Here is a 23,127-nt window from a genome sequence, read left to right as displayed (position 1 = left end):
TCCTCGACAGGCCATACCTTGTAAGCACATGATATCTTCCTCATATCATGACCAATGAATACTTCACAAATGTTAAGATAATCGATCTAAGTACGTTCTGCACAGGATAACATATACGCCCTTTTCCTCAGCTATACCTTTTATTTCACTGTACTAGTAAATTCAAGGTCAGGAGTTAGGTTTGCTTCTTGTCACAACAAGTAACTATCACACAGTTTATGCGTAGGTGCAAGGTATTGTGTGCGCCTAGGCGGGGCTCATGATGCTATGGTCAGTTCCAGTACAGCACTCATGGCTGCCGCATCGCGGTCGCGAAGTGGGACTGAGGCAGTTTCAGATAAGTTTTTACAGTCTGACGATAATTTATGGATTTGTAGTTTTAGCTTGACAATGTCCACGATGGACAAACAGTAGTTACTTTTACTCTGAAGAACGTGGGGTTATCCCGACTGAAACCTAGGTAAATTTTAGGTAAACGTTGTAACTGAGGCTGTTGGTTATTAAAATTAATCTGCAGAATACAGTCAAATACGCTAAATGATTCCAAGTGTGAACTCATTGATATTATTCTTTTAGGGTACCATGTTTTTGTTTTTGTTCTGTGAACAATTTTACATTTTTGAAAATTTAAAGCAACTTGCCAATCTGTGCAACACTTTGGAATCTTATCAAGATCTGACAAAATATTTATGCAGCTTCTTTCAGATAGTACTTCATTATAGATAACTGCATCACCTGCAAGAAGCTGGAGGTTGTTATTAAAATTGTCCGCAAGGTCATTAATATACAACATGAAGAGGAAGGGTCCCAACACATTTCCCTGGGTTACACCTGAAGTTACTTCTAAATCTGACGATGATTCTCCAGCCCAGATAACATGTTGGGTTCTCCCTGCCAAAAAGTCCTCAAAGCAGTCACAAATTTCACTTGACACCCTATATGATTGTGCTTTTGACAATAAGCATAGGTGTTGTACTGAGTCAAATGCTTTTTGGAAATCAAGAAATACTGCATCTACCCGACTGTGTTGATAAAAAGCTTTCAGTGTGAAAACTGCGAGTTGGATTTCCCATGATCGATGTTTCTTCGAATCCATGCTGGTTGGCACAGAGGAGGTCATTCTGTTTGAGATATCTCATTATGTTTCAGCTCAGAGCATGTTCTAAGATTCTAAAACAAATCGATGTCAAGGATTGGATGGCAGTTTTGTGGATCGCTTCTACTACCCTCCTTGTACATGGATATGATCTGTGCTTTTTTCCAAGAACATGGTACTGTAATATTAATTTCATTTCCCTTCCTCTTAACCCATGTTTACTTTTCACTTTGTCACTGTCATCTGAAATGAAGCTGGCACGTTGTTTACCAATGTATTATTTCAAATATCCCTCTCTTTCTGATGACTTCCTCTTTTGTCTCCTACCATTCTGATACCAGATGGGTCCTTCTCATTGTGGGGTCTGAGTGACCTGCCCTTCCCATCTTAACTTTCCCAACCTACCACTCTTACCTCATTAAGGAAAGAACTAATAGTTCTGAAAGCTACGATCATTTTTGTCTTTTGTGTTTGTCTATAGGCAGTACTAAGAATTTCATCTTCTGAAAGGAAGTACTGTCTGCTGTTCTATCTCACAATTTTATAGTTTTCTCAAGTGACTTTTCCTTTTGGTACAGATAATAATATTTTCCATGTCTGCTGATTATCCTGACTTATAAAAAAAGTTCATTAAATTTATCAAAACTAGTCTCTATTAGCCTCTCTCCCTCTTCAATGCTCTTGTTCAAATGGCTCTGAGCACTATGGGACTTAACATCTGAGGTCATCAGACCTCTAGAACTTGGAACTACTTAAACCTAACTAACCTAAGGACATCACACACATCCATGCCCGAGGCAGGATTCGAACCTGGGACCATAGCGGTCGCACGGTTCCACACTGAAGCGCCTAGAACCGCTCGGCCACACCGGCCGGCAATGCTCTTGTTCATTTTATTAATATCCAATTATTTGGAATTTTTGTTCACACGGTGTTTCAAAAAGAGTGACCCGACTTACAAATTCCCTACTTACTGACAAAAACAGAATGCAAACACGGAATAAATTGCAAAATACACACAAAATCTTAAAGTTTTAGGTATGCTACTGCAAATGCTCCCTGTGTCCACCATAAGCAGCATGAACAGTGTCTAAATGATTATAAACTCTACACAATATATCTGCTTTTACAAAAGTTATGGCGGCTGTTATCCCGTTCTTCATTTCTGCTATATCGTGAGGTAAACAGGAGATGAACACAATTTCCTTCATATATCCCCATAAGTAAAAATCACACAAAGTCATGTCTGGCATTCTCGAAGACCATGAATGCAGTGCAGAATCTCTGGGTCTCATGCGCCCAATCCAGTGTTGAGGCAGAGTGTCATTGAGATACTGACATACGTTGTTGTGCCAGTGTGGTGGAGCTCCATCCTCTTGGAAAATGGAGTCATCAGAGTACTCCTCAAGTTGTGGAAAAAGTCAATTCTGCAGCATTTGAATATAGCTCTTTCCAGTCACTGTTTTCCTCAAAAACGAAGGGGCTGTACACTTTTCCACAAGAAATGGCATAAAAAATGTTCACTTCAGCTGAGCCTCTTTCATGCCCAATAACGTAACAAGGGTTCTAAAGTCCCCATACGCTCATGTTACATCGGGTTACTTTACTGCTAACATGAAATGTTGCTTCATCACTGAAAACTAACCACGGTAAAAATGTATCATCTTCTGTGTCCTCTACCAGAGCATTGCTGAAGTCAATCTGTTCCCATTTATCACCAAACAGACGAGCTTGCACCAATCATAGTCTGTATGGTTTATAGATCAAACAATGCCTTAACATTCACCAGTCAGTCATATAAGGCATGAAGTATTCCCAGTTCTCTGTGTGCGTGGCAAGCAGACTTTCATGGACTCTGCTCAAAAGCCTGCAGAGTCTCTCCACCGTGTCATCAGAAGTGTGAGGTTGACCTGGGCTCTTACCTCTGCACAAGCATCCTGTCTCTTCAAATTGATACCGATGATGAATGTTTTTGGGTGCAGATGAATAAATGCCAAGATGCCAATGAAAAGCACACTGGACCAAAACCATTGACTCACTCTTTCCCAACTGCCACACACAAAATGCTTTCTGTTGAGCTGACGCCATCTTACTTCTGACTGATTGCAGAGTGAGATGACGCATTGACTGAAATCTAATGGTGATTTTCTGAAACTCTAGGCCACATCCATTCAAACAGCACACATTTTCTTGCCTGCATGTCCCATGTTTTGTAATTATTACTGTCCAAAATAAGGCCATTCTTTTTGAAACACCCCGTACATATAAAGTGAATTATATTTATTTGACAAAACATTCTACTACAGTTTGAGGTCTGTTTTATTTTTCTTGCTTCTTCTGCTATACAAGATTAACAGTGTTCCTTCTTTGCCTGCAGGTATAAGCTACACACTATTAAACCGAAATATTTCACTAAAAGTGAGTCTTCCACAATTATCATCACTTAATTACCATAAATTCTACAAGGTGTACAACTTTGCCTTCACCATTTCCCCCCCTACATTTGAGGCTTTAAGGAAACAAATTGGTTACACATGTATCATTCAACATATTTTCAATCACTGGCCACTACTTTCTCCCATCTTTTGGGCAGTGTATGAATCCTGTGTCAAAAAAATTGTTCATCTTTTGAAGAGAGCCACGAATCGATCCAGTTTGTGACTTCTTCATGAGATCGGAAGTGTTGGTCAACCAGGCCACGCACCATTGATCTCAACAGGTGATAGAGGGAGCAATGTCTGGAGAAAACGGCAAGTGGGGTAGGACTTCCCATTTTAACGTTTCCAAGTACGTTTTGACCTCTTTTCGCAATGTGGGGCTGAGTTTTGTTGCAGATGAGAAGACACATTGACTGACTTCTAATGGCGATTTTCCGAAACTCTAGGCGGCACCCATTCAAACAGTACACATTTTCTTGCCTGCGTGTCCCATGTTTCGTAATTATTACACATCACTTTATTGTGCCTCTCGCTGTATTGAGGCCGTTTGTCTTTTAATGCTCTGCTCAAACGCATTAATTGCATTCGATGAGCACCTGTGATTGTTTCACTTGGTTTTAACACCTCATAGTACACGACGATGAGCTGGTCCCACCAAAAGCAGAGCATGATCTTGAAGCTGTGAATATTCGGTTTGGCTGTTGACGTGGAAGCATGGCCGGGATATCCCCATGATTTTTTGCATTTATGGTTATCGTAATGAACCCATTTTTTGTCCCCGGTCACAATGCAATGCACAAATCCCTTCCGTTTCTGCCTCTGAAGCAACTGTTCACAAACACGCAAACGCCGTTCAACGTCTCTTGGTTTCAGCTCATACACGACCCAAGCTGCTCCTTCCCAAATCATGCCCATAGCCTTGAGACGCTTTGAAATGCCTTGCTGTGTCACTCCCACTAATCTTGTCAATTCTTCTCGAGTTTGACGCGAATCTTCACTGTGCAATGTCTCCAATTCTGCATATTCTCTTTTCCACCACTATGCTGGTCTACGGCATTAAAATCACTGTTCTCGAAGCATTGAAACCACTCACAACACATTCTTTCACTATTAGTGTCCTTACCATACGTACTTGAGAGCATTCGATGAGACTCAGCCGCTGTTTTCTTCATACTGAAACAAAACAGTAACACCTCCAGCAAATGACAAGAATTAGGCTCGTAAACTGTAATTTTCAATCACGAACAACTTTATGATGCAGACAAAAATCAACTGTGTTTGAATGAGGTTATGTTGAACGAGGTCCAAGCTAACTGCCCAACGTCTGGGATCTGTTTCCTTTGACCGCTACTTACCATTGTCACCGCCTATCGGCAAAAGCAAAATTGTACACCTTCTACTGCATTGCTTGCATTAATTCCTGACAACACTTTTTACTTACCGATCATTGTGCAAAACTATTTGGGGGGGAGGGGTGGGAGGAGGGGGGGAGGGGGGGGAAGGAAAAAACTAGAAATGATGTTGCTCAAGCAGATTATAAAACAAGGTGAATATCAGTAGGCTGCATAAATGGGCAATGAATCAATGTGGCAGTGCAGTAATCAAAAATTAGAAGCAAAAATAAATACATGATCACCTCACTCTCATAATTATATGATAACATATACTACCTTGTAATGGTCCTCTGCCTTCTTCCAGTCCTCTTCTGATAGACTGCTAGTTCCAAACGCTTGAACTGCATACTGAATAAGAGCAGGATGATTGCGTGATATTTTTGTCAGTAATGGGCTGGTACCTGTGATTGCTGTTGGCAAAAAATATAAAACTTTACAATCAAGTTTGCAGCTCAATGAAATGATTCATGTTAAGCTGATCATAGAATAGGAAGAAAATGTTGCAAGAGATAAGTATTTAGAAAATTATGATTAAACAGCTGAAAGACATTTTCCACACATCCGCCTTCCGTCTTCTACTACACCACTGTAACTAAGGTTTCGTCCCCCATCTAAACACTTCACTGTGACCACAACTCTGAGTTGTAAATAGAGCAACAGCATAGATCAACTAACCAAATGCACATTCACCTTTCAATTGTGGCCAAGAGAAAATTGGATTGTCCATCTGAGTGGAAAGTACCAATAAGTGTACAGGGGTAAACTTAAATGGCTGTGAATATCTGTGCACTATTTGGACTCAGATTCTGTGCTCATTAGAACAATGAATATATCATTAACACATGTGATGCCAGTACTGGTATTCTCAGATCTGCCATTACAGTAGAGCTGGAAGTCGTCAGTACAGTAATAAATTTTTTACAGGAAAACAGTACTAAGATGTCATTGACATACATGGGGGAACTACAGCAGACCTAAGAGTGTGTCCTATGGCAGTTCAGACAGCAAACTGCTTTTTGTTCCTCAAGCAGATTTAAAACCATTTCATCTCTCTGTCTGAAAATTCTAGGAGTAACAATTCTGCAAGCAAGAAGTCAAAGTTGGCGTTTCCAAAACTTTTCTAAAGTGTAGCTTACAGATGTCGATAGTCTATTGTGTATTTCAGGCTATCACTTACCTTAGATAGTGCAGTATTCAGTCCATTAACATTTACACAAATGAGACACTGTCATATATGATGAAAGATGATGAACGTGCCTTTGCAATCAGTCAGTTCTTTGTAGCCATCATATTCCAACCCTTTGGATACAGTGGGTGAAAGGTGTATTGTGATTGGATGGTAATCATAAGATTGTTGTGATTATTACTCTTTGGGATAGGTGAGCTTAAACTTTATTTCCATTCAGTGGGATGCACCCAATTTGCATATATTTGTTACGATTGGTATGCAACATTATTGAGCATGATTGTAGTGGGACAATCATTGTCTGTGGTTTCACAGGATTTTCTTACTACTATTTCTCTTGTTGCAAATATTCAAACATTATTTGTGGGAAAAGTGTTTATTTGAGATATACAGTCTCAGGACTATGGTGAATAAGCAGAAGCATATCCAGCACAAGGTACTGAGGGAATGCTAATACACTTCTTATTTTCGATCACAAATTGTGGACGCTAACAAATATAATTTTGATCGCTGTTTCCATGCCTCTCTGTCTCCTGCTGTCCTCTGCCAGCTGAAGCCTAAGATTTTCTTCAGTGCTCTATCCCAGTGGTCAGGTGGTCTCCCTTGTGGTCTCTCTCTCTCTCTCTCTCTTTCTCTCTCTGAATCCATTTTAGTACAGTCTTTGTCCCTCTGCTGTCATTTTTTGTGTAATATATTCTGCTCATTTCTGTTTTAGAGCCTCTGCCCTTTCCACAACATCCTGAACTCCTTTATGACTCCTATTCTTCATTTCTTTCCCAATCATTCTTAGTGAGATCTAGGAACAACCTTCCCATAGTCTTTCCAAATGTCCTTTATATCCATTATATGCTCCAGATAAACACATTCATTAACACTTTATGCAATTTTTGTTCAGTATTATTTTTCTTGCAGTTACCTACTTCCTGTGGATCAAATTTGTTTTGCACAGCATTAGGCAGCTACTTCCGTCCATGTAGCACCATAACAGAGCACACCATTTTGCTTGTAAACTGTTATGAGCTTTTAACCAGAAGCAACTTATTTTGATTTTTCTGTGTGGTTTTTAGTTTAAATTCTTAAATTTCTTGTATGCTTATAAGCACAGTCCCATTTTTAATAATTACCTAGTATATAATTCAGCCAGCTTTAGTATGTATAGGGACACTGATTGATGTGTTTGGATGTGAGCTGATTTGGTTATCCTCCACCACACCTTGAGGTGGTGCTGACTTCGGTCATGCAGCTTGACACTGTTGCCAAAGGGGGAGCGGATGTGGGGATCAAAGGGACGTCCAGCAAATCACATGATGGGGGAGAAGATAGTGGGCACAGACTGAGTACAGAACAGGTGGTTGGAGGGAGGAGAGAGAAAAACGTCACACTGGCCCCTGAGCAGTCAGTTCAACAGCACACCTGATAATGGCAACATGAATGCTCGCTGAAATACTGTGCTATTTAGACACTGAAATCAGCATTCACCTGTGAACTATTCTGTTACGAATTACGGTGGTAGAAGCTGTAGAATCGCATCACATGCCTCTACAAGGAAAAGTTGTCTCTCAGTGTGGCAACTCCCTTCATTTGTCTCCACAGACCGCTGCAGACGACGTGCTGCACTCACCATACATCGGTGGCCAGCAAAGCTCCCGTCAGCAAGTGTACCATCATCTTAGTCCAGTGCATCCATGCTGGTAACTTCCACTGTGTGTAGACTCTGAACCCCATGCCTTCAGGAAGGCGCATGCACTCTTAACCACCATGAGACCTAGTCTTTGCTCCTGCTTCAGTAAACAGCTCCTGATTGCATTCTTGGCAGCTCAAATTGCACAATGTAATGCGGCTTGGGAGCTTCGCTAACACACTTCACCACAGATTTTTTTTATCAGTGAAATTTCGTATTTGGAACCAGTTTACCATAGATTCTCACAGACATTCAGTCCCATCTTCCTTACCCCAGTTTTGAACTACACTTTCTCAGTAGGCTTCACAGTTCCGCAGTACAGTCTAATGCCCCTTTATCTGCACTGGGTTAATAAGTGAGTTCAGTGAGCACTTGTTCAATTTAATTACAAGCAAGTACCAGAAGTAGCAAATGACTCTTTTACCCATTTCACGTCTGGCCATTTGTCCACACCTTTACTGCCTAACTGTGCCCAGAGAGAAATCCCTTTCTGACTGTGCTGGCTCCCTTCACTGTCAGACGAGTCAATTTCACTTGATAACTTGAATATCTCCTCTTTTCATTATCCGTCGTTTATACCCTACTGTTGGACGCAAGGAACGGATGCTACCCGAAAAATCTCCTGTCTGTGCTAACATAATAGGTTTCCTGTACAGTGATTTCTTTAATGTTTCTTAGCGTTTGATTTTGGAACATGAACACTTCTCCAATGATATCTTCTTGATGGTTTTAATCAGCATCTATTGATGTACATTGCCTTAGAGAGAGACTTAAAGTGTGAGGCACTGTCTCATCAAACACTGTAATCTGTTGCTAAAATCTACCCGTTTCTGAACTACAGGTTACGAGCCAAGATTCTTATTTAATTCCGCAAATTAAATTTATTTTCTCCTAACCTTCCAGTTGTGTGGTGGAAAAATAGTTCTTTAGAATAAAGCTGAGATTACTTTCATCAAAAGCAACTGTAAGTTTCACCTCTATGCCCATGAGATCACACAAAATGGCTTGTGTGTTACTCTCAGTGTATTGTATTATTATATGTTATTTGTTTAAATTTTTGTTCACTTAAAAGTGTGCTTACACTGGTAGGTTGCACATCTGATTTCCATAGTGCTAGTCACTAATAATAGTAGTAATAATAATAATTAATTATAATACTAATAATAATGACAACAATTGTGAAGAAAATGAAGTTATTCCTTCAGCAGCATGGAAAGACTTGACAAGCTGCACCACAGAGAAGCTGTTTGCTGAGTGCCTCTGCATTCCTTATGAGATGGTGTGAAGAACATGTGGCATCAAACTTTGCCATGTAATGCATTACAGAGTCAGCAGCAGCCTGAAGAATCAAGAAATTTGCCAGCCCATCCCTGGTAGGGGAAAGAGTACATTTCATGCACTGGTGCCTCGACTCGACTAACAAAAACTATGGAAATTACATCTATGACTGGCCAACCAGTTAAATTTCTTGATGTGAGAATGGACTGATGGTGTCATATGGTGCATGGGTTCCACACAAAGGCAGGCCATCAGACAGCAAACAGCAAAATTCAAGAGTATATCAAAGATGCTGCCTGCAAGACTATCTTCAGGCCCTCAGTCAAGCAGTTGTATGAGGATGTAGTTTCAGTTTTTAGAAAGGACTACATTTTGCAGCCACTCCTAAATCTGCACATATCACAGACATCATCAGAGCCATGAAACAGGCAGCTGCACGACTACCACCTGAAGCAGCCGTAGAATACATTGTGAAACCTGTCGTGTTTTCATACGAACAAAACCTATGAAACCAAACATCTCCAGCAGAGAGAGGGCAGCCATACAAAAACTAAGAGGAGATATAGACTTTGTTGTCTTATTAGCTGATAAAGGCAATGCACCTGTGGTCCTGTCTCACCAGGATTAGACTGTGAAGATGCATGGCACGCTAGAAGACTGTGCATAATGGAAGATCCACACTGGTCCCACCAAGAGGGTGGAGAGGAAGACTATGTGCTTCTCAAAGAATCCAGCTCGCCAGACAAAGTTGTTAAGAATCTATGAAAGAGAGCACCAGTTCCCCAAAACTACATGGACTTCCAAAAGTTCACAAAGATGGGGTGCCTTTACACCCAATTGTTGCCAACATTGGTGACCCAACATACTCACCTGCTAAGTACCTCCACGATTTGCTTAGCCCTAATGTCGGAAGGTGATTATAAGTATAACCCTCTGAATTTTTTTGGACACCTTAATAACTTTAAGCTTAAGAATAGCGATATCCTTGTGAGCTTCAATGTTACCTCTCTTTTCACTAGCGTGCCTTTATAAGAATCCTTAGAACTTATTTGCCAGAAATTTGACAGAGATGAGAAACCTTTACAGGCATGTTTTGACAACTACACACTTTTACTTCAATGATGGTTACTATGAGCTGACGGAAAGAATAGCTGTGGGGATTCAACTTTCAACTGTTGTCGCCGATGTGTATACGGACATTTTGAGAAGGAAGCTTTCTAATGAGCCCAATGGAAACCTACCTGTTTTTTTCCAGTACATAGGCAACACCTTCGTTGTCTGGCCACATGGAAGAGACAAGCTGAATAATTTCATGCAACAGAACATCAGTTTTACCATGGGAGTCAATGTGGATCAATTGATTCCCTTTCCTGGTAAAAAGGGCAGACAGCATATTGGGCCACGGCCTGTACAGGATGAAGGTGCACACTGACACTACAAGCTGACAGCTGGCAATCTGACATAGAGGAATGGGGTGCTAAAAACATTGGTACACAGTGCTTGCACCCTCTCAGACAATGTAAGTCTCAAATAAGAACTTCAACATTTGAAGACAGTGTTCTGCAGTGACAGCTTCTTTGGGTGACAAATTTGGAGAGCCCTCAGTCCTGCACCCATTGTACAACCAGAAGAAGCAGGAGAACTTCAGGAGGATGTGGCTACTGTGTTTATTCCATTTTGTGGTGCATTATCTGGGAAGATAGGATGAATGGTCTGGAAATATCAATTGAAGGCAGTCTTCCACCAACCAATTAAAACACAGGCATTTGCTTGGTAGTGTCCAAGATGACCTTGGACTACGGAAATCTGGCATCTACCAGATACAAAGCCAATGTGCAAGACATATATAGGTCAGATAGTGCATACTGTCTAAGACCTTTGCTGAGAACATTGATGGCACATTAGATTGCAACAGTTTAATAAGTTGGCAGTCATGGAATATTGCCTTTCAGAATTACATAGAATTGATTATGGGTTCACTACAATTCTGACACAGATGTCTAACATGTGGGACTGTGTAATTAAAGAATCTAAACGAATTCGAGTAAGGGAACCACTGACCAATCATGATATTGGCTACACCCTTAGCACAACACTTAGTCTGATTAAAAGAGAAAGAGATATCACACACTGAACTCACTTTGGGGGCAGACTGAGCAAGAGCAGAGATGCTGCAAGCAGGCATCTCTGGGTGCAAAATGAGTACAGAGCAATGAGTCAACGAGAGGAGTGGAAGAAGGTGCTGGGTATGGACCACGGAGTGAGTGGGTTATTGGAGGGAAGGACGGGGGAAGAGGTGAAAGCATTGCACCGGTCCCTAAGCACTCAGTTCATCAGCTTACTTGATGCCAATGTCTTTGCTTACCGAAATATCATGCCCATTGGACACTGATATTTGGCTATTTAACTATGAACTATTTTGTCATGAATTGTACTGAGAGACTATGAAGAATCACAAATACCATTTTATCACTAACATATCATTTTGTATTGTATTCAACTGGGGTCCAAACACATCTGCACTTCTTACTCAAACGTAATGACAATGAGAGGTGATATGGTGAGAGCATGCACAAGATACGCATATTACAGCAACTGATTGTTGCATTGAAATCATGCCTTCCAGCATTTTCTCTGATGGGCAGATGTGTTTATTAGCAAGGGTCAGTATCATGTCTTATAAATATACTGGCGATTAGTTTCCTTTTGCCCTCCCTGTATATACTAGCAGTACAAAGGCACTCATCACAAGCTGTCCAGACACTTGCTCTGCTGCATGGCAAAGTTCTCTTCATAGTTAACAAAAGTTCGCTCAGCACTGCGATTTAATTATTTGTGATTTTTCTAAGTGGTATATTAAATCACTAGTTTACGGTAACAAAGATCAAACTATGACTTGGCTTTAGCAGAAGAAGCAGGATAAAACAAATCAATGTATAAGAGTGTGAATTTCACAGATGTAGTGAGAGTTTCTAGATGTATTACAGTGCATACCAGATATTGTTTTCCACGTTTGAGCATAGTAAATGACAAACATTAAATGATGACAGGTTTCTTTTCTATTTAAATTAAAATGATTGAAATGCTATGAAGTACAGCACATTTTCTAAAACATCCTTTACTTATAAAAATAGGCTCAAGCTGACATATTTCTTATATGATAAAAGCATCAGCACATTTATTTGCAAATTGCAAAATATAAAAACACACTACTCAATTTTCTGTTTCAGCTTGACAACTACAACTCAGGATTTGATGTGTTAATCCAAGTTACTTTTTTCTTTCACAAATTTCTCTGATTTTATTACATTTCTTGCAATACTATTTTATCCCCCTCCCCTTTCTGTTTCCCAACTTCTCGCACTTACCTAGTCTCTCTCCTCCATGTAAGTCAAGTCCGTGTCTCTAAATGCCTACAGCTGTTTCTGGAAATACGTACTTTTTGACATTACTTTTACAGCACTATCTAAATTAGTATTAACTACTTAAGCCACAAAAATAATATTTTTCTGTTGCTGCTCGTATAGTTTTCAAATAACTTCACCTGGAGTTCTGTGCGATAAAACAAAAATGAACTTCATCGAATATGTTTCCAGAATACCTTGAGTAACAGGAGGAGCAATTTCCACTTTTTCAGTTTCTGGGGCCCAGCGACTACGTCTCTTCCTTTTACGACGACTACTATCACTTTCATCTCCAGACTTTCTTCCTGTTATAAAAAAACAAAATAAAAATTATTGTTTTTGTCTCTGTAGTAATTAAAGCTATTGGTATTCCGTAAAATTAGAAGTGCCACCATTGCTGTTTATAAAGGTAGAAAAACTTCGATATTTTTTAAACTGGTAAAAAGAAACCCAACAGCAAATCAATGAACAGTCAATTAAAATAATTACTTCAGTTTTTCATCCTAGCTTGAAGTTTCTAGCAAGCTGTGTACAACATCTAAATTTTTGGAAACTGAAGAACATAATACAGAGTGTCCATAAATTGTCTTTACAAATTAAGACTTTAATAACTTTAAAACTAGGCTAGATATTAACAAATGGTTTTCAACATGTGAAAAAAATAACTCAAAGAGTTTTTTTACCTTTCAGTCAACGCAATTTTAATGCAAAATTGAATTTGAAAACCTGATAAAATGTGGATGCCACAGGAGGAAGCTCAGAGTGTGGCCTGGTTCATACAGACAATATCTGATACTCAAATGCAATGAAACTTTCAAACACGGTATGGAAGGCAACCACTGTCTTGACCAACTACTCAGACTGGGTGTACGTCATTTATGGAAAAAGGTACTGTTCTCCATAAAAGGGGGGTGGGCCACCCATCTGTTTCAGATGCTAACTTGGGCAAGGTACAGCAGGCATGTATGAGGAGACCACGAACCCCTGACCTCACACCACTGGACTTCTTCCTGTGAGGTTTCCTAAAGGACCTGATGAGTCAAACGAAGTTAGAAACCTACAGGACTTTAAAGCACGCACTGGTAATGCATTTGAACATGTCACCGTGGAGTTTCTGAATCATATGTGGAGGGAAATTTAATTCCAACTGGACTTATCTGTGCCACTAAGGACGCGCACATTGATGCGTATAAATGAGGAAACAAAACTTTTGAGTTATCACATACTGAACACCATTTGTTAATATCCAATATATTTTAAAGGTATTAAAGTCGTAAGTTATAAAGATAATTTATGTACACCCTGTATTTTGGATATTGGTTCTGCATTATGCAAATACTGTTCTGTTTATGTTCATCCAAATCTTTTCTTTTAATACTGTAGCATTATCACTGAATTTTCATTATTTATTCTCACATTATCAACTTCTTTTCCATTTGCATATTTTTGCATTAACTCTAGTAATTTTTTGAATCACTGTATGATGTTTGAGTTTAGTACGAGATTAAGAGTTTTCCCTACTTGTATCTTCAGTTTTTCACATTGTTGCTATACAAACGAAAATTATGAATCGGGAAAATACCAGGTGGTTTTAATCGCAGTGCAGCTACTCAGGGAGGTCCAGTGTGGGCTGCAATTATCATATGGCAGTGAAACTTTGTAGACATGCTAGTACATTAATGCAGAACCAATTTACACGGGAAGGGGGAATTAGTTCCAATTGTGGACATCAACTGCAAATCTGGTTCTATAAATTGTTTGTATGATGGTATGACATTCATGCTTTCATTTGACAAGTCATAATGCAAGTGGATAGTACAGCTATAGAAAAGAGAAACAACGCGCTGTTAGTGAAACTGTTTTATGGGAACTGCACCAATTACAGTACCGCACTTAGAGGCTGTCGCCAACTGAGAGGTCTGAGGAGAGACCCAACATCATTTAATGGTTTAAAGAAGATCATACTGAAATTTGATAACAGGGGTGAGCTTGGTGTGGCATCTGGTAGAGGAAGGAGTCCTATCCCAGTGAAAGTTATTGAAGAGGTTGCTGTTATTGTATCTGACCATGCAGCAAGTGCCACGGATAGTGCTAGTGCTCACACAGTGTCATGGGAATTGTCCATCCCATGGTCAATAATATGAAAAGTTTTGTGGTCTATTTTACACTGGTACCCATACAAGATCCAGATCGTGCAGCAACTGAAACCTCTTGATCCACAACAACATTCGGATTTTACTCTTCCGTAACTGGCAAGACCAAAGTTGATGACATGTGACCAGGCAATATTCCATGGAGTGACAAGGTACATTTTACAATAAAGGTGCAGTGAATACAAAGAATTGCTGAATCTGGGGTATTGTTAAACTGCACGTTGTGCATGAAGAGCCACTGCCCTTGCTGTATGTGACTGTGTGGTGTGGATTTACAAGCACCTTTATTCTCAGTCCGTTCTTCTTTGAAGAGAATACACCCAAAGGGCATGCCAGGTGCACCGTAACGCTTGCACGTTATTGAAACAATCTTGTACAGCATTTGATTCCTGGTTCGGAAGAGTACAACTGTGTGGAAACCACTGCTTTCATGCAAGATGGGACAACACTTTACGTTGCTCACCCAATGAAATATCTGCTTAATGCAACCTTCCACAAACACGTTTTCTCCAGAGGGTTTCCAGATGCATGCCCTGCAGGACCACTTGATCTGAATCCATGTGACTTTTGGCTCTCAGGATATCTAATAGAATGTGTTTACCAAGGGCATATCGATCTCTATGTGATCTCAAGAGCAGTTTACAGGAACACGTTGCTTGGATTCCACCAAAACTGCTCCGAGCAGCTGTTGATCATGTTGTTTTAAAGATGTAGCACCTCATCGATGTCTCTGGTGCTCATATTGAACAAATTGTGTAAGCAGTCATTAATAATAAAATCAACATTATACCTTTTTCAATTCTATAAACTTTCCTGCTCATGTCCTGTTCCTAGTCCATTACACACGGAAACATTTATATACTTTTTCTTGCATTCACAACACCAGACTTTTTATTTATTTATTTATTTATTTATATACTTGTTCCATAGATCTGTACATGTGAGCAAGTCACTCAGATGTGGAACGTGTCAATATACATAATAAAATACATAGAATAAAGACATTGTTATAGTATTAATAACAGTGCACAAAAGTCATACTTATTAGCTTAAAAACTAGTCAACATAAATGTGAAGATAGCAGTTGCATATTTAGGGCATTATTGCATTTATTTTAACCTTGAACAGTAATCAAAACTTCCCACTTTGGGTTTAAAAGTGACCCAAAAATGGAAATGAGAAAAACAGGAATTTTTACATTAGGGCATTATTACATTAGTTTAACAGTAAACAGTGTCAAAAAATTTAAAAACATCTTTCCAATCTGGGTTTTACTTATTTCTCTGAAAGAATTCCTCTAGAAAGTGAGGTCTCAAGTAAATAATTTTTCAGGCTACGTTTAAATACTGATGTACTACTCCTTATACTTTTGATGCTGTTGGGTAGGGAATTGAAAATTTTCGTTCCAGCGTACTTTACCCCTTTCTGAATAAGTGTCAAGTTCTTTAACTCACAGTGGAAATCCTCTTTTCTTCTGGTGTTATGTTCATGATGTAGGCAATTCGTTTCATACAGAGCGGGGTTATTTATTATGAAGCACATCAGTGAATATATGTACTGAGATGTTGCTGTCAGTATTTCGTCGTTTAAAAAGATTTCGACATGAGGTTTGTGGGGGTACATCACAAATGATTCTTATTGCTCTTTTTTGTGCTGTGAGGATTTTCTTTGCGGCAGGTGTATTGCCCCAGAAGATGATGCCATAACATGTGACTGAATGAAAATAGCCAAAGTAAGCTGACTTTGAGATGGTAATGTCATTGAAGCGTGACAAAATTTGTAAAGCAAATGTTGCCGACGTCAGCCGTTTTAGTGTTTGTAGAACTTGCTTTATCATCTGATCATTCTGTGTGATAACTATTTCTTCTGGGTTTTTGTGGGTTGTCTGGAACTGGATAAAATTGTTTTTTTTTTTTTTTTTTTTTTTCAGGTTTATTGAAAGGGAGTTAATACTAAACCAACCCAGAACTTCTTTAAGGATATCATTGACCTCGGATTCTAAGTCAGTAGTTGACACATTATCCACCACAATGCTCGTATCATCAGCGAACATTGTAAATTTACACTGCTTATTGATGGATAAAGGCAGGTCATTAACATATATGAGGAACAGGAAGGGCCCAAGCACTGATCCCTGTGGCACTCCATGCTGCACAATTCCCCACTCAGAGTCCACTATATATTGTGATACACTATCTGAAACATCTAGAATAATCTTCTGCTTCCTATTTTCGGGGTACGATTTTAACCAGTTCCCTACAGGTCCTGTAATTCCATAATGACAGGCCTTCTTGAAGAGTATCTGGTGATCTACACAGTCAAACGCCTTTGATAGGTCGCATAAGACACCAATTGGCAGCCTCTTGCTGTTTATAGACTCTAGAACATCATTTGTGAATGAGAAAATTGTGTTATCTATCGAAACTCCCATTTGAAAACCAAACTGCTGACTGTTAATGATGTTCAGGTCACCAAGGTGTGCCACAATCCTGTTGTACAGAGCTTTTTCTAGGACTTTTGAAAATGTTGTTAATAGAGAGATAGGGTGATAGTTTGACACATTTGTAGCATCCCCTGCTTTGTACAGGGGCCTGACAACAGAGTATTTCGTTCTGTCTGGAAACACTCCTTCTTGCATGGATGTGTTGCAGATGTGAGACAAAACTTCGGCCACTTCACTACAGCAAGCCTTCAACAGCTTGCTTGAAATATCGTCCATACCAGCAGAATGTTTATTTTTCAAAGACTATGATTTTTTTGATTTCATTGGCAGTAATGGGAAGCACACTTATTTGACTGAAAGGTTCTGGAAAATTATTTTTCATTATACAGGCAGCTTTATCTACAGAACCATGGCAACCTATCTGTGTTGGGACAGTTAAAAAATGTTGGTTAAAGATTTCAGCAATTTCCTCACTATTAGTTATCTCTGAGTTGTCAACAGTTAAAACAATATTTTTGTCTTTAGTGTAGTTTACAGTCCCTATTTCTCTCTTTATCACGTTCCAGATTGTTTTAATTTTATTTTCAGAATTAGTAATTTCAGATGCTATACACATACGTTTAGAGTTTTTAATTACTTTGGCAAGTATTTTACAGTAGAGTTTATAATGTTTTAGCTGAGCAGTGTTGTTAGAAGTCTTTGATGCTATGTAGAGTTGTCCTTTTCTCTGACAGGAAGCTATGATGCCCTTAGTGAGCCATGGTTTTTGTGCAGACCTAGCAGGTTGGACTCTGTATGACTTTTTTGGAAATACACTTTCAAAGGTACCTGCTATCTCATTTGTGAATAAATTGTATTTTGAATTAGCAGTTTCTGCTAGATAAACAGGTGTCCAGTCAGTATGCTGAAGACATGATCTGAACGTTTGAATAGCTTCCTCACTTATTTTCCTTACTGTTTTCCATCCAAGTGAGGTGTCACTCAGAGGAATTCCCAAGCTGTTGAAAGTAACTCGTTGTCCATCATGGTCAGACAGACCATTTATAACCATTTCAATATTAATATGGTTGACTTTACTCTGATCAACAAAAACGTTATCAATGAGAGTACTGGAAGAGGTTGTGGTTCTGGTGGGCGAGCAAAACACGGGAACAAGGTTGTACGTGCACATGAGATTTTCAAACTCCACCTTGCAGGGAGAATTAACCAAGAAATCTATGTTAAAATCCCCAACAACTACCATGCCCCTATTTTTTCTACTTAAGTACAACAAAAGAGTATCTAATTGTTTAACAAACACTTTAAAATTACAAGATGGTGCCCTGTAAACTGCCACAACTGTTAATCTGGAGACAGTGTCTGGCACCTCTACAGCACATACTTCAAAATGTAGCTCAAAGCAGAATCTTTGTACATCTATTGCCGTGAACAAGACATTGTTTTTTACATATACAGCTACTCCTCCTTTGTCCATATAGTTCCTGCAATAAGACGTTGCCAAAACATAGTTGGGAATAGGGACCACTTCAATACCAGCAGTGATGTGGTGTTCTGTTAGACACAGAATGTGGGCACTGTTTATACCTTTTGTGTCTTCTATATTTGCTGTGAACTGATCCAGCTTGCAGTATAGGCCTCTCATGTTCTTGCAACTGGTAGGCAAAATTGACACTAAAGTTTTTTTTCACAGCATAAATCGGTTCTGCATTAATATATTGGAATATCTAACAAGTTAAGTTGTCTTACAAATTACAGCCCACACTGACTTCCTGTTAGTAGCTGCACTTTAATTATTACTAGCCAGTATCTTCACACCAGACTGTAATGTAACAGGTAAGACAAACAAATAGGAAAACCACTTGTCTAAAAAAGATAAACAAAATATTCTATGAGCATTGATAATCTCTAAATAAACACTACAAACACTCACTGCTGATGCCACAGAATGGCACAAGGTAGTCCCTCATATTTAAAATACCTATTGTTATATGCAAATATGGAAAAGTTGCAGGAACGATGACATTCTATGTACAACTGACCACACACAGTTCAAACTTACTTTCTTGTGAAATATACTGGATGCTGCAATTACTTACAAAAACTTTGACAAACACGAATACAACAGAAATACAATTCTGAATTTAAAGTATAATGTAAATCACTCCCAACCCTGATTACTTCCATGACAGAAGTTACAACAGTCAGACAGGTACTTTACATATTTTACAGTTTCAAATCAGTACCAAAGAAATCTCTAAATTTTATTATCTGGTTAAGTGTTTAACACTGAATTCAAATACATTCTATTTATAAAAATCAGAAGACATGAATAAATAGGAACACACACAAAGGTTATTTAAAATGTATGGCTTCACCAGACAATCCCTCATACTTCTCAAACTTCACAGAAGCTCTGCTTGCAAAACTATCACTCATGGAAAAATAATGATTCAGAGAAATGGCTTAATCACAGCCTATGGGAATGCATCCAGAAAAGACAATGACGCAAATGCTTATAGTTCTGGTTTCTCTTATCTTTCCTATCTTCAGCAACTGCTGTGATGTCTACCTTTATTTGGTCTCCTGAGTGACCAACCTACATAGTTCACAATTTCCAGAACAAATCTTTCACCCTGCAGCAGATTGTGCACCATTTTCGAACTTTCTGGCTAAAACTGTGCTGACTAGGAGCAAATTCAGATGTCTTTCATGTATAATGGTCTTACTGAGATATTTTCACAATATCCTTTCTTCCAGGAGTGAAATTTAGAAAGCAAGATCGAGGTGCTGGCAGAGTTGGAGCTGTGAGGACATGTCATGAATTATGTCTGGACAGCTCAGTTGGTAAAGAACTGCCCAGAGATGGCAAGGCTCCACGTGAACATCCAGTCTGGGGGACTTATTTAATTTTGCCAGAAGCTACAAATTGCAAACATTCCACTGGAGAATGAAGCATTCATTCTGGAAGTCATAGGTTATTCAAGCAAATCACTCACGACTCCAAGTCTAAGTAAACATCACAGCAGCTGCACAGACAAATGGTACAAGAAGCAGATTTATTATTCCTGTCATGGTCTTTTTTCAATTTATGTCACCCTCACCATTTCTACCATTATTTTGCAGTCACATATTCCTTTCATATATCTCTTGTACGTCTGGCTCCTCACCTTTGTCCTTCCTTGGTCAATTATTGCCTATTGGTCTCATTTACTCTGTTACTGCCAATTTTTTTCTTGCCTAACTTTATCCTTTTGGGTTCTTATCCATTTTCACTCTCCAATTACTTCAATTTCCCAAATTTTCAACCCTCATACACTGGCAGCATTTCATCATAGATTCACTCTACTTTTGTGCTGCTGTACTCTGCTGAACCAGAGTAACATGAGGGGAGGGTTAGATTTTAATATCTCATTAGCATCAATGGCATCAGAGTTGGGACCAGTGGATCAGTCTGGTAAAAATGAAGAAGATAATTGGTAACGAAATTTTTCAGATTAGATGAATGGTTATTTGAGCTATACTTGTTGAGTGTCTTCATTACTGAATCACTTCTCTTGATCAATGGACTGAAGTTTCTTGATGATGTTTATATTAATCTTTTATTAGTACTGTTTGTTCCAATCATTTCCTACTTTCTTTTTCAAGGGTGAAGGAAACTGGTTTTTAGTCTAATGTTCAGAAGATTCCTATTCATGCTTGTCACTGCTGTCACTTTGTCAGCAGAAAGCTTTTTCTATTTATATTTAATTCTGCTATCATTTTGGTGACCAATTTTTTTCATAAAAATTTTGTATGCTGTAATTGTTTCTTATTTCACTTCAAAATTTTGATACAAAAACATCAAATAGTCCAATTGTGTTACTTTATACTCTGTCTGCAGCATTCAATGGTGTTTTCCCTCTAAACGACTTCCCCCCCCCCCCCCCCCCCCCCAGTCCCCGTCCCCGTCCCCCTTGCACACACTTAAACATAGTGAAGTCAACTCTCTATTCAACAATACTCTGCTAATCTACTTCACACATACAAGACATCACAACAGACAAGTATACTGAAACATCTGGCACAAATTTCTTACCTTCACTTGCACAAGAGTTCTCATCATCAAGTTGCTCCTGCTTTACTGTACTCTCCGCCACCCTGTTATCAGCCTCTGAAGGTTCTGTTTTCACACTATCCCTACTATTGTCAGTATCTACTTCTGTCTTTACTTTAGGTTCATTGTTTTCACGTTTTCTCTCTTCTTCCATTTCAGATTTGAACTTCTCCACCAAGCAACGATACTGCATATATGCAGTGTCTGTCTTATCTCGTAAGAACCTTGCAAACAAAATAAGTTACTTTAAGTTTAAAAAAGCAGATGGAAGCATTATATTTTGTAATGTTACACTTGATATGAAATAAGGTAACTTACCTAAAGCCTGCACTTTTTATACATTATGTGATCAAATTCCAATTATAATACAGCTACAAACTAACTACACACCCTGCTTCACACTTTCAATATACAATTATGTATAGTCTAAATTACAAGAACAGTGCAAGTTATTTCTCTACGAATGACCAGCAAGCCAAATAATGACACAATGGCAGCGACATGTCTGAACTGTAAATAGTAATCTGATTTCAGTAATTTCGAACAGTTTGTGATGAATTTTATAAAAGACCAAACTGCACGACATTATTTCAGTAAATGATTGTAAACAACCACGATTCAAGGGATGAAGTTCCAAGTTTTACAAGTATACTTATTTGACATATTAACAAAATGTAATCCAAAGTTAAGGTAGCTAGCAATTGGGATACAAGAGCCACATAAAATTTAAAGCATGGAGTGCTCATGAATTAATCTATGTTTGACAAATAAACAAGTTTATTAAGTAAAAAAGGAAACAATAATCCAGCCTTCACAGTAACAACTTAAAGACTGCTCAAGACTTATCAACAGAAAATGGTTTCCCAAATGATTTATCATCAAAAGTTGTGAATTGTTTCTGTAAGATCTTGGAAAACCTAGCACACAAATTTTGTGATTACCCACTAAGAGTAGTAGATGAACAAAATTTTCTTCAGTTTCTTTCAGCATCCGGTTTCAGTGATAATTCAAGATTTGAATGGAACTGTGGCAATATCTTATACAGTGTGTGTCAAAACTTTTGGGTCAAACTGAAACAGTTGATAGCAGGTCCACAGCCAATTATACTGAGACAAGTAACAAATGGCCAGAAATGTATATTTATTGTGTTATGGATATACACAGTGAGCACTACGTAATAACAAATTAGCTCATAACAAGTGTCAAAACAACAACCGGCAGTCTCAATGCATATACTGCAATGATGCATGCAGTTCTGCCACACTCTCACAAAGATCCCGGTTGTCTGTTGAACAATGGAAGAGGCAGCAGGTAATAAATAGCGTACGGGCATGCGTTGTCCAAGATCACATAACAGAACCTTTTTGCTAACTCCCCATTTGACTATGTTACCTGGTGTTCCTCCAAGATGTGTTACCACAATTTTTGGAGACTGCATCCTTCGTTGTCCACAAAAGTATGTGGTTTCAACATGACAGTACACCAGCACACTTCTCTGTTAATATGTTTGAGCACCTGAACACACACCCTCATCAACAGATTGGAAGGGGAAGTCCTGTCCCGTGGCCAGCATCACTGCCGGATCTCACACCTCAGCCAGCTAGCTTATTTTGTTGTGATGTCATGCAACTGTCAAGGAGTTTACATATGCTACAGAGATTATGATGAGGTCTGTAATGACAAGTTAGTAGTGGTGCCACTGATCCATCACATGATCCATGAAGTAAAGAAATTGACACTTTTCTCTATGGTCTCTAAGTACCGAGTTCACACTTCCAAGTACCACTTACGGGTATAGCTGCTACCCATATTAAACTCGTTGCAATTTCCAATCTCAATGGCTTCCTTGACGACAGAATTTCTGATGGTCTGTGCACGGCAAACTACTTCTGTTTCATCAAATATAATTCAATACCTATTTTGATAGTGCGCGCGACACACACAAACACACACACACACAC

General features: G+C 38.9%; 1 protein-coding gene across 1 annotated transcript in view; it reads right to left on the bottom strand.

The window, feature by feature from the left end:
* LOC126412093 (SURP and G-patch domain-containing protein 1) overlaps window positions 1–23,127 on the bottom strand; it is a 167,358-nt gene that overhangs the window by 53,383 nt on the left and 90,848 nt on the right. The window contains exons 7-9 of the mRNA XM_050081513.1: window positions 21,149–21,390; window positions 12,675–12,782; window positions 5,205–5,338 (exon numbers count right to left, since the gene is read on the bottom strand). Coding sequence (XP_049937470.1) covers window positions 5,205–5,338; window positions 12,675–12,782; window positions 21,149–21,390 — 484 coding nt within the window. The remainder of the gene's footprint in view (window positions 1–5,204; window positions 5,339–12,674; window positions 12,783–21,148; window positions 21,391–23,127) is intronic.

Source organism: Schistocerca serialis, chromosome 7, assembly GCF_023864345.2.
Source record: "Schistocerca serialis cubense isolate TAMUIC-IGC-003099 chromosome 7, iqSchSeri2.2, whole genome shotgun sequence".
Taxonomy (NCBI): domain Eukaryota; kingdom Metazoa; phylum Arthropoda; class Insecta; order Orthoptera; family Acrididae; genus Schistocerca; species Schistocerca serialis.
The sequence above is the reverse complement of the archived record's forward strand: the minus strand, read 5'-3'. Positions and strand labels throughout refer to the sequence as shown.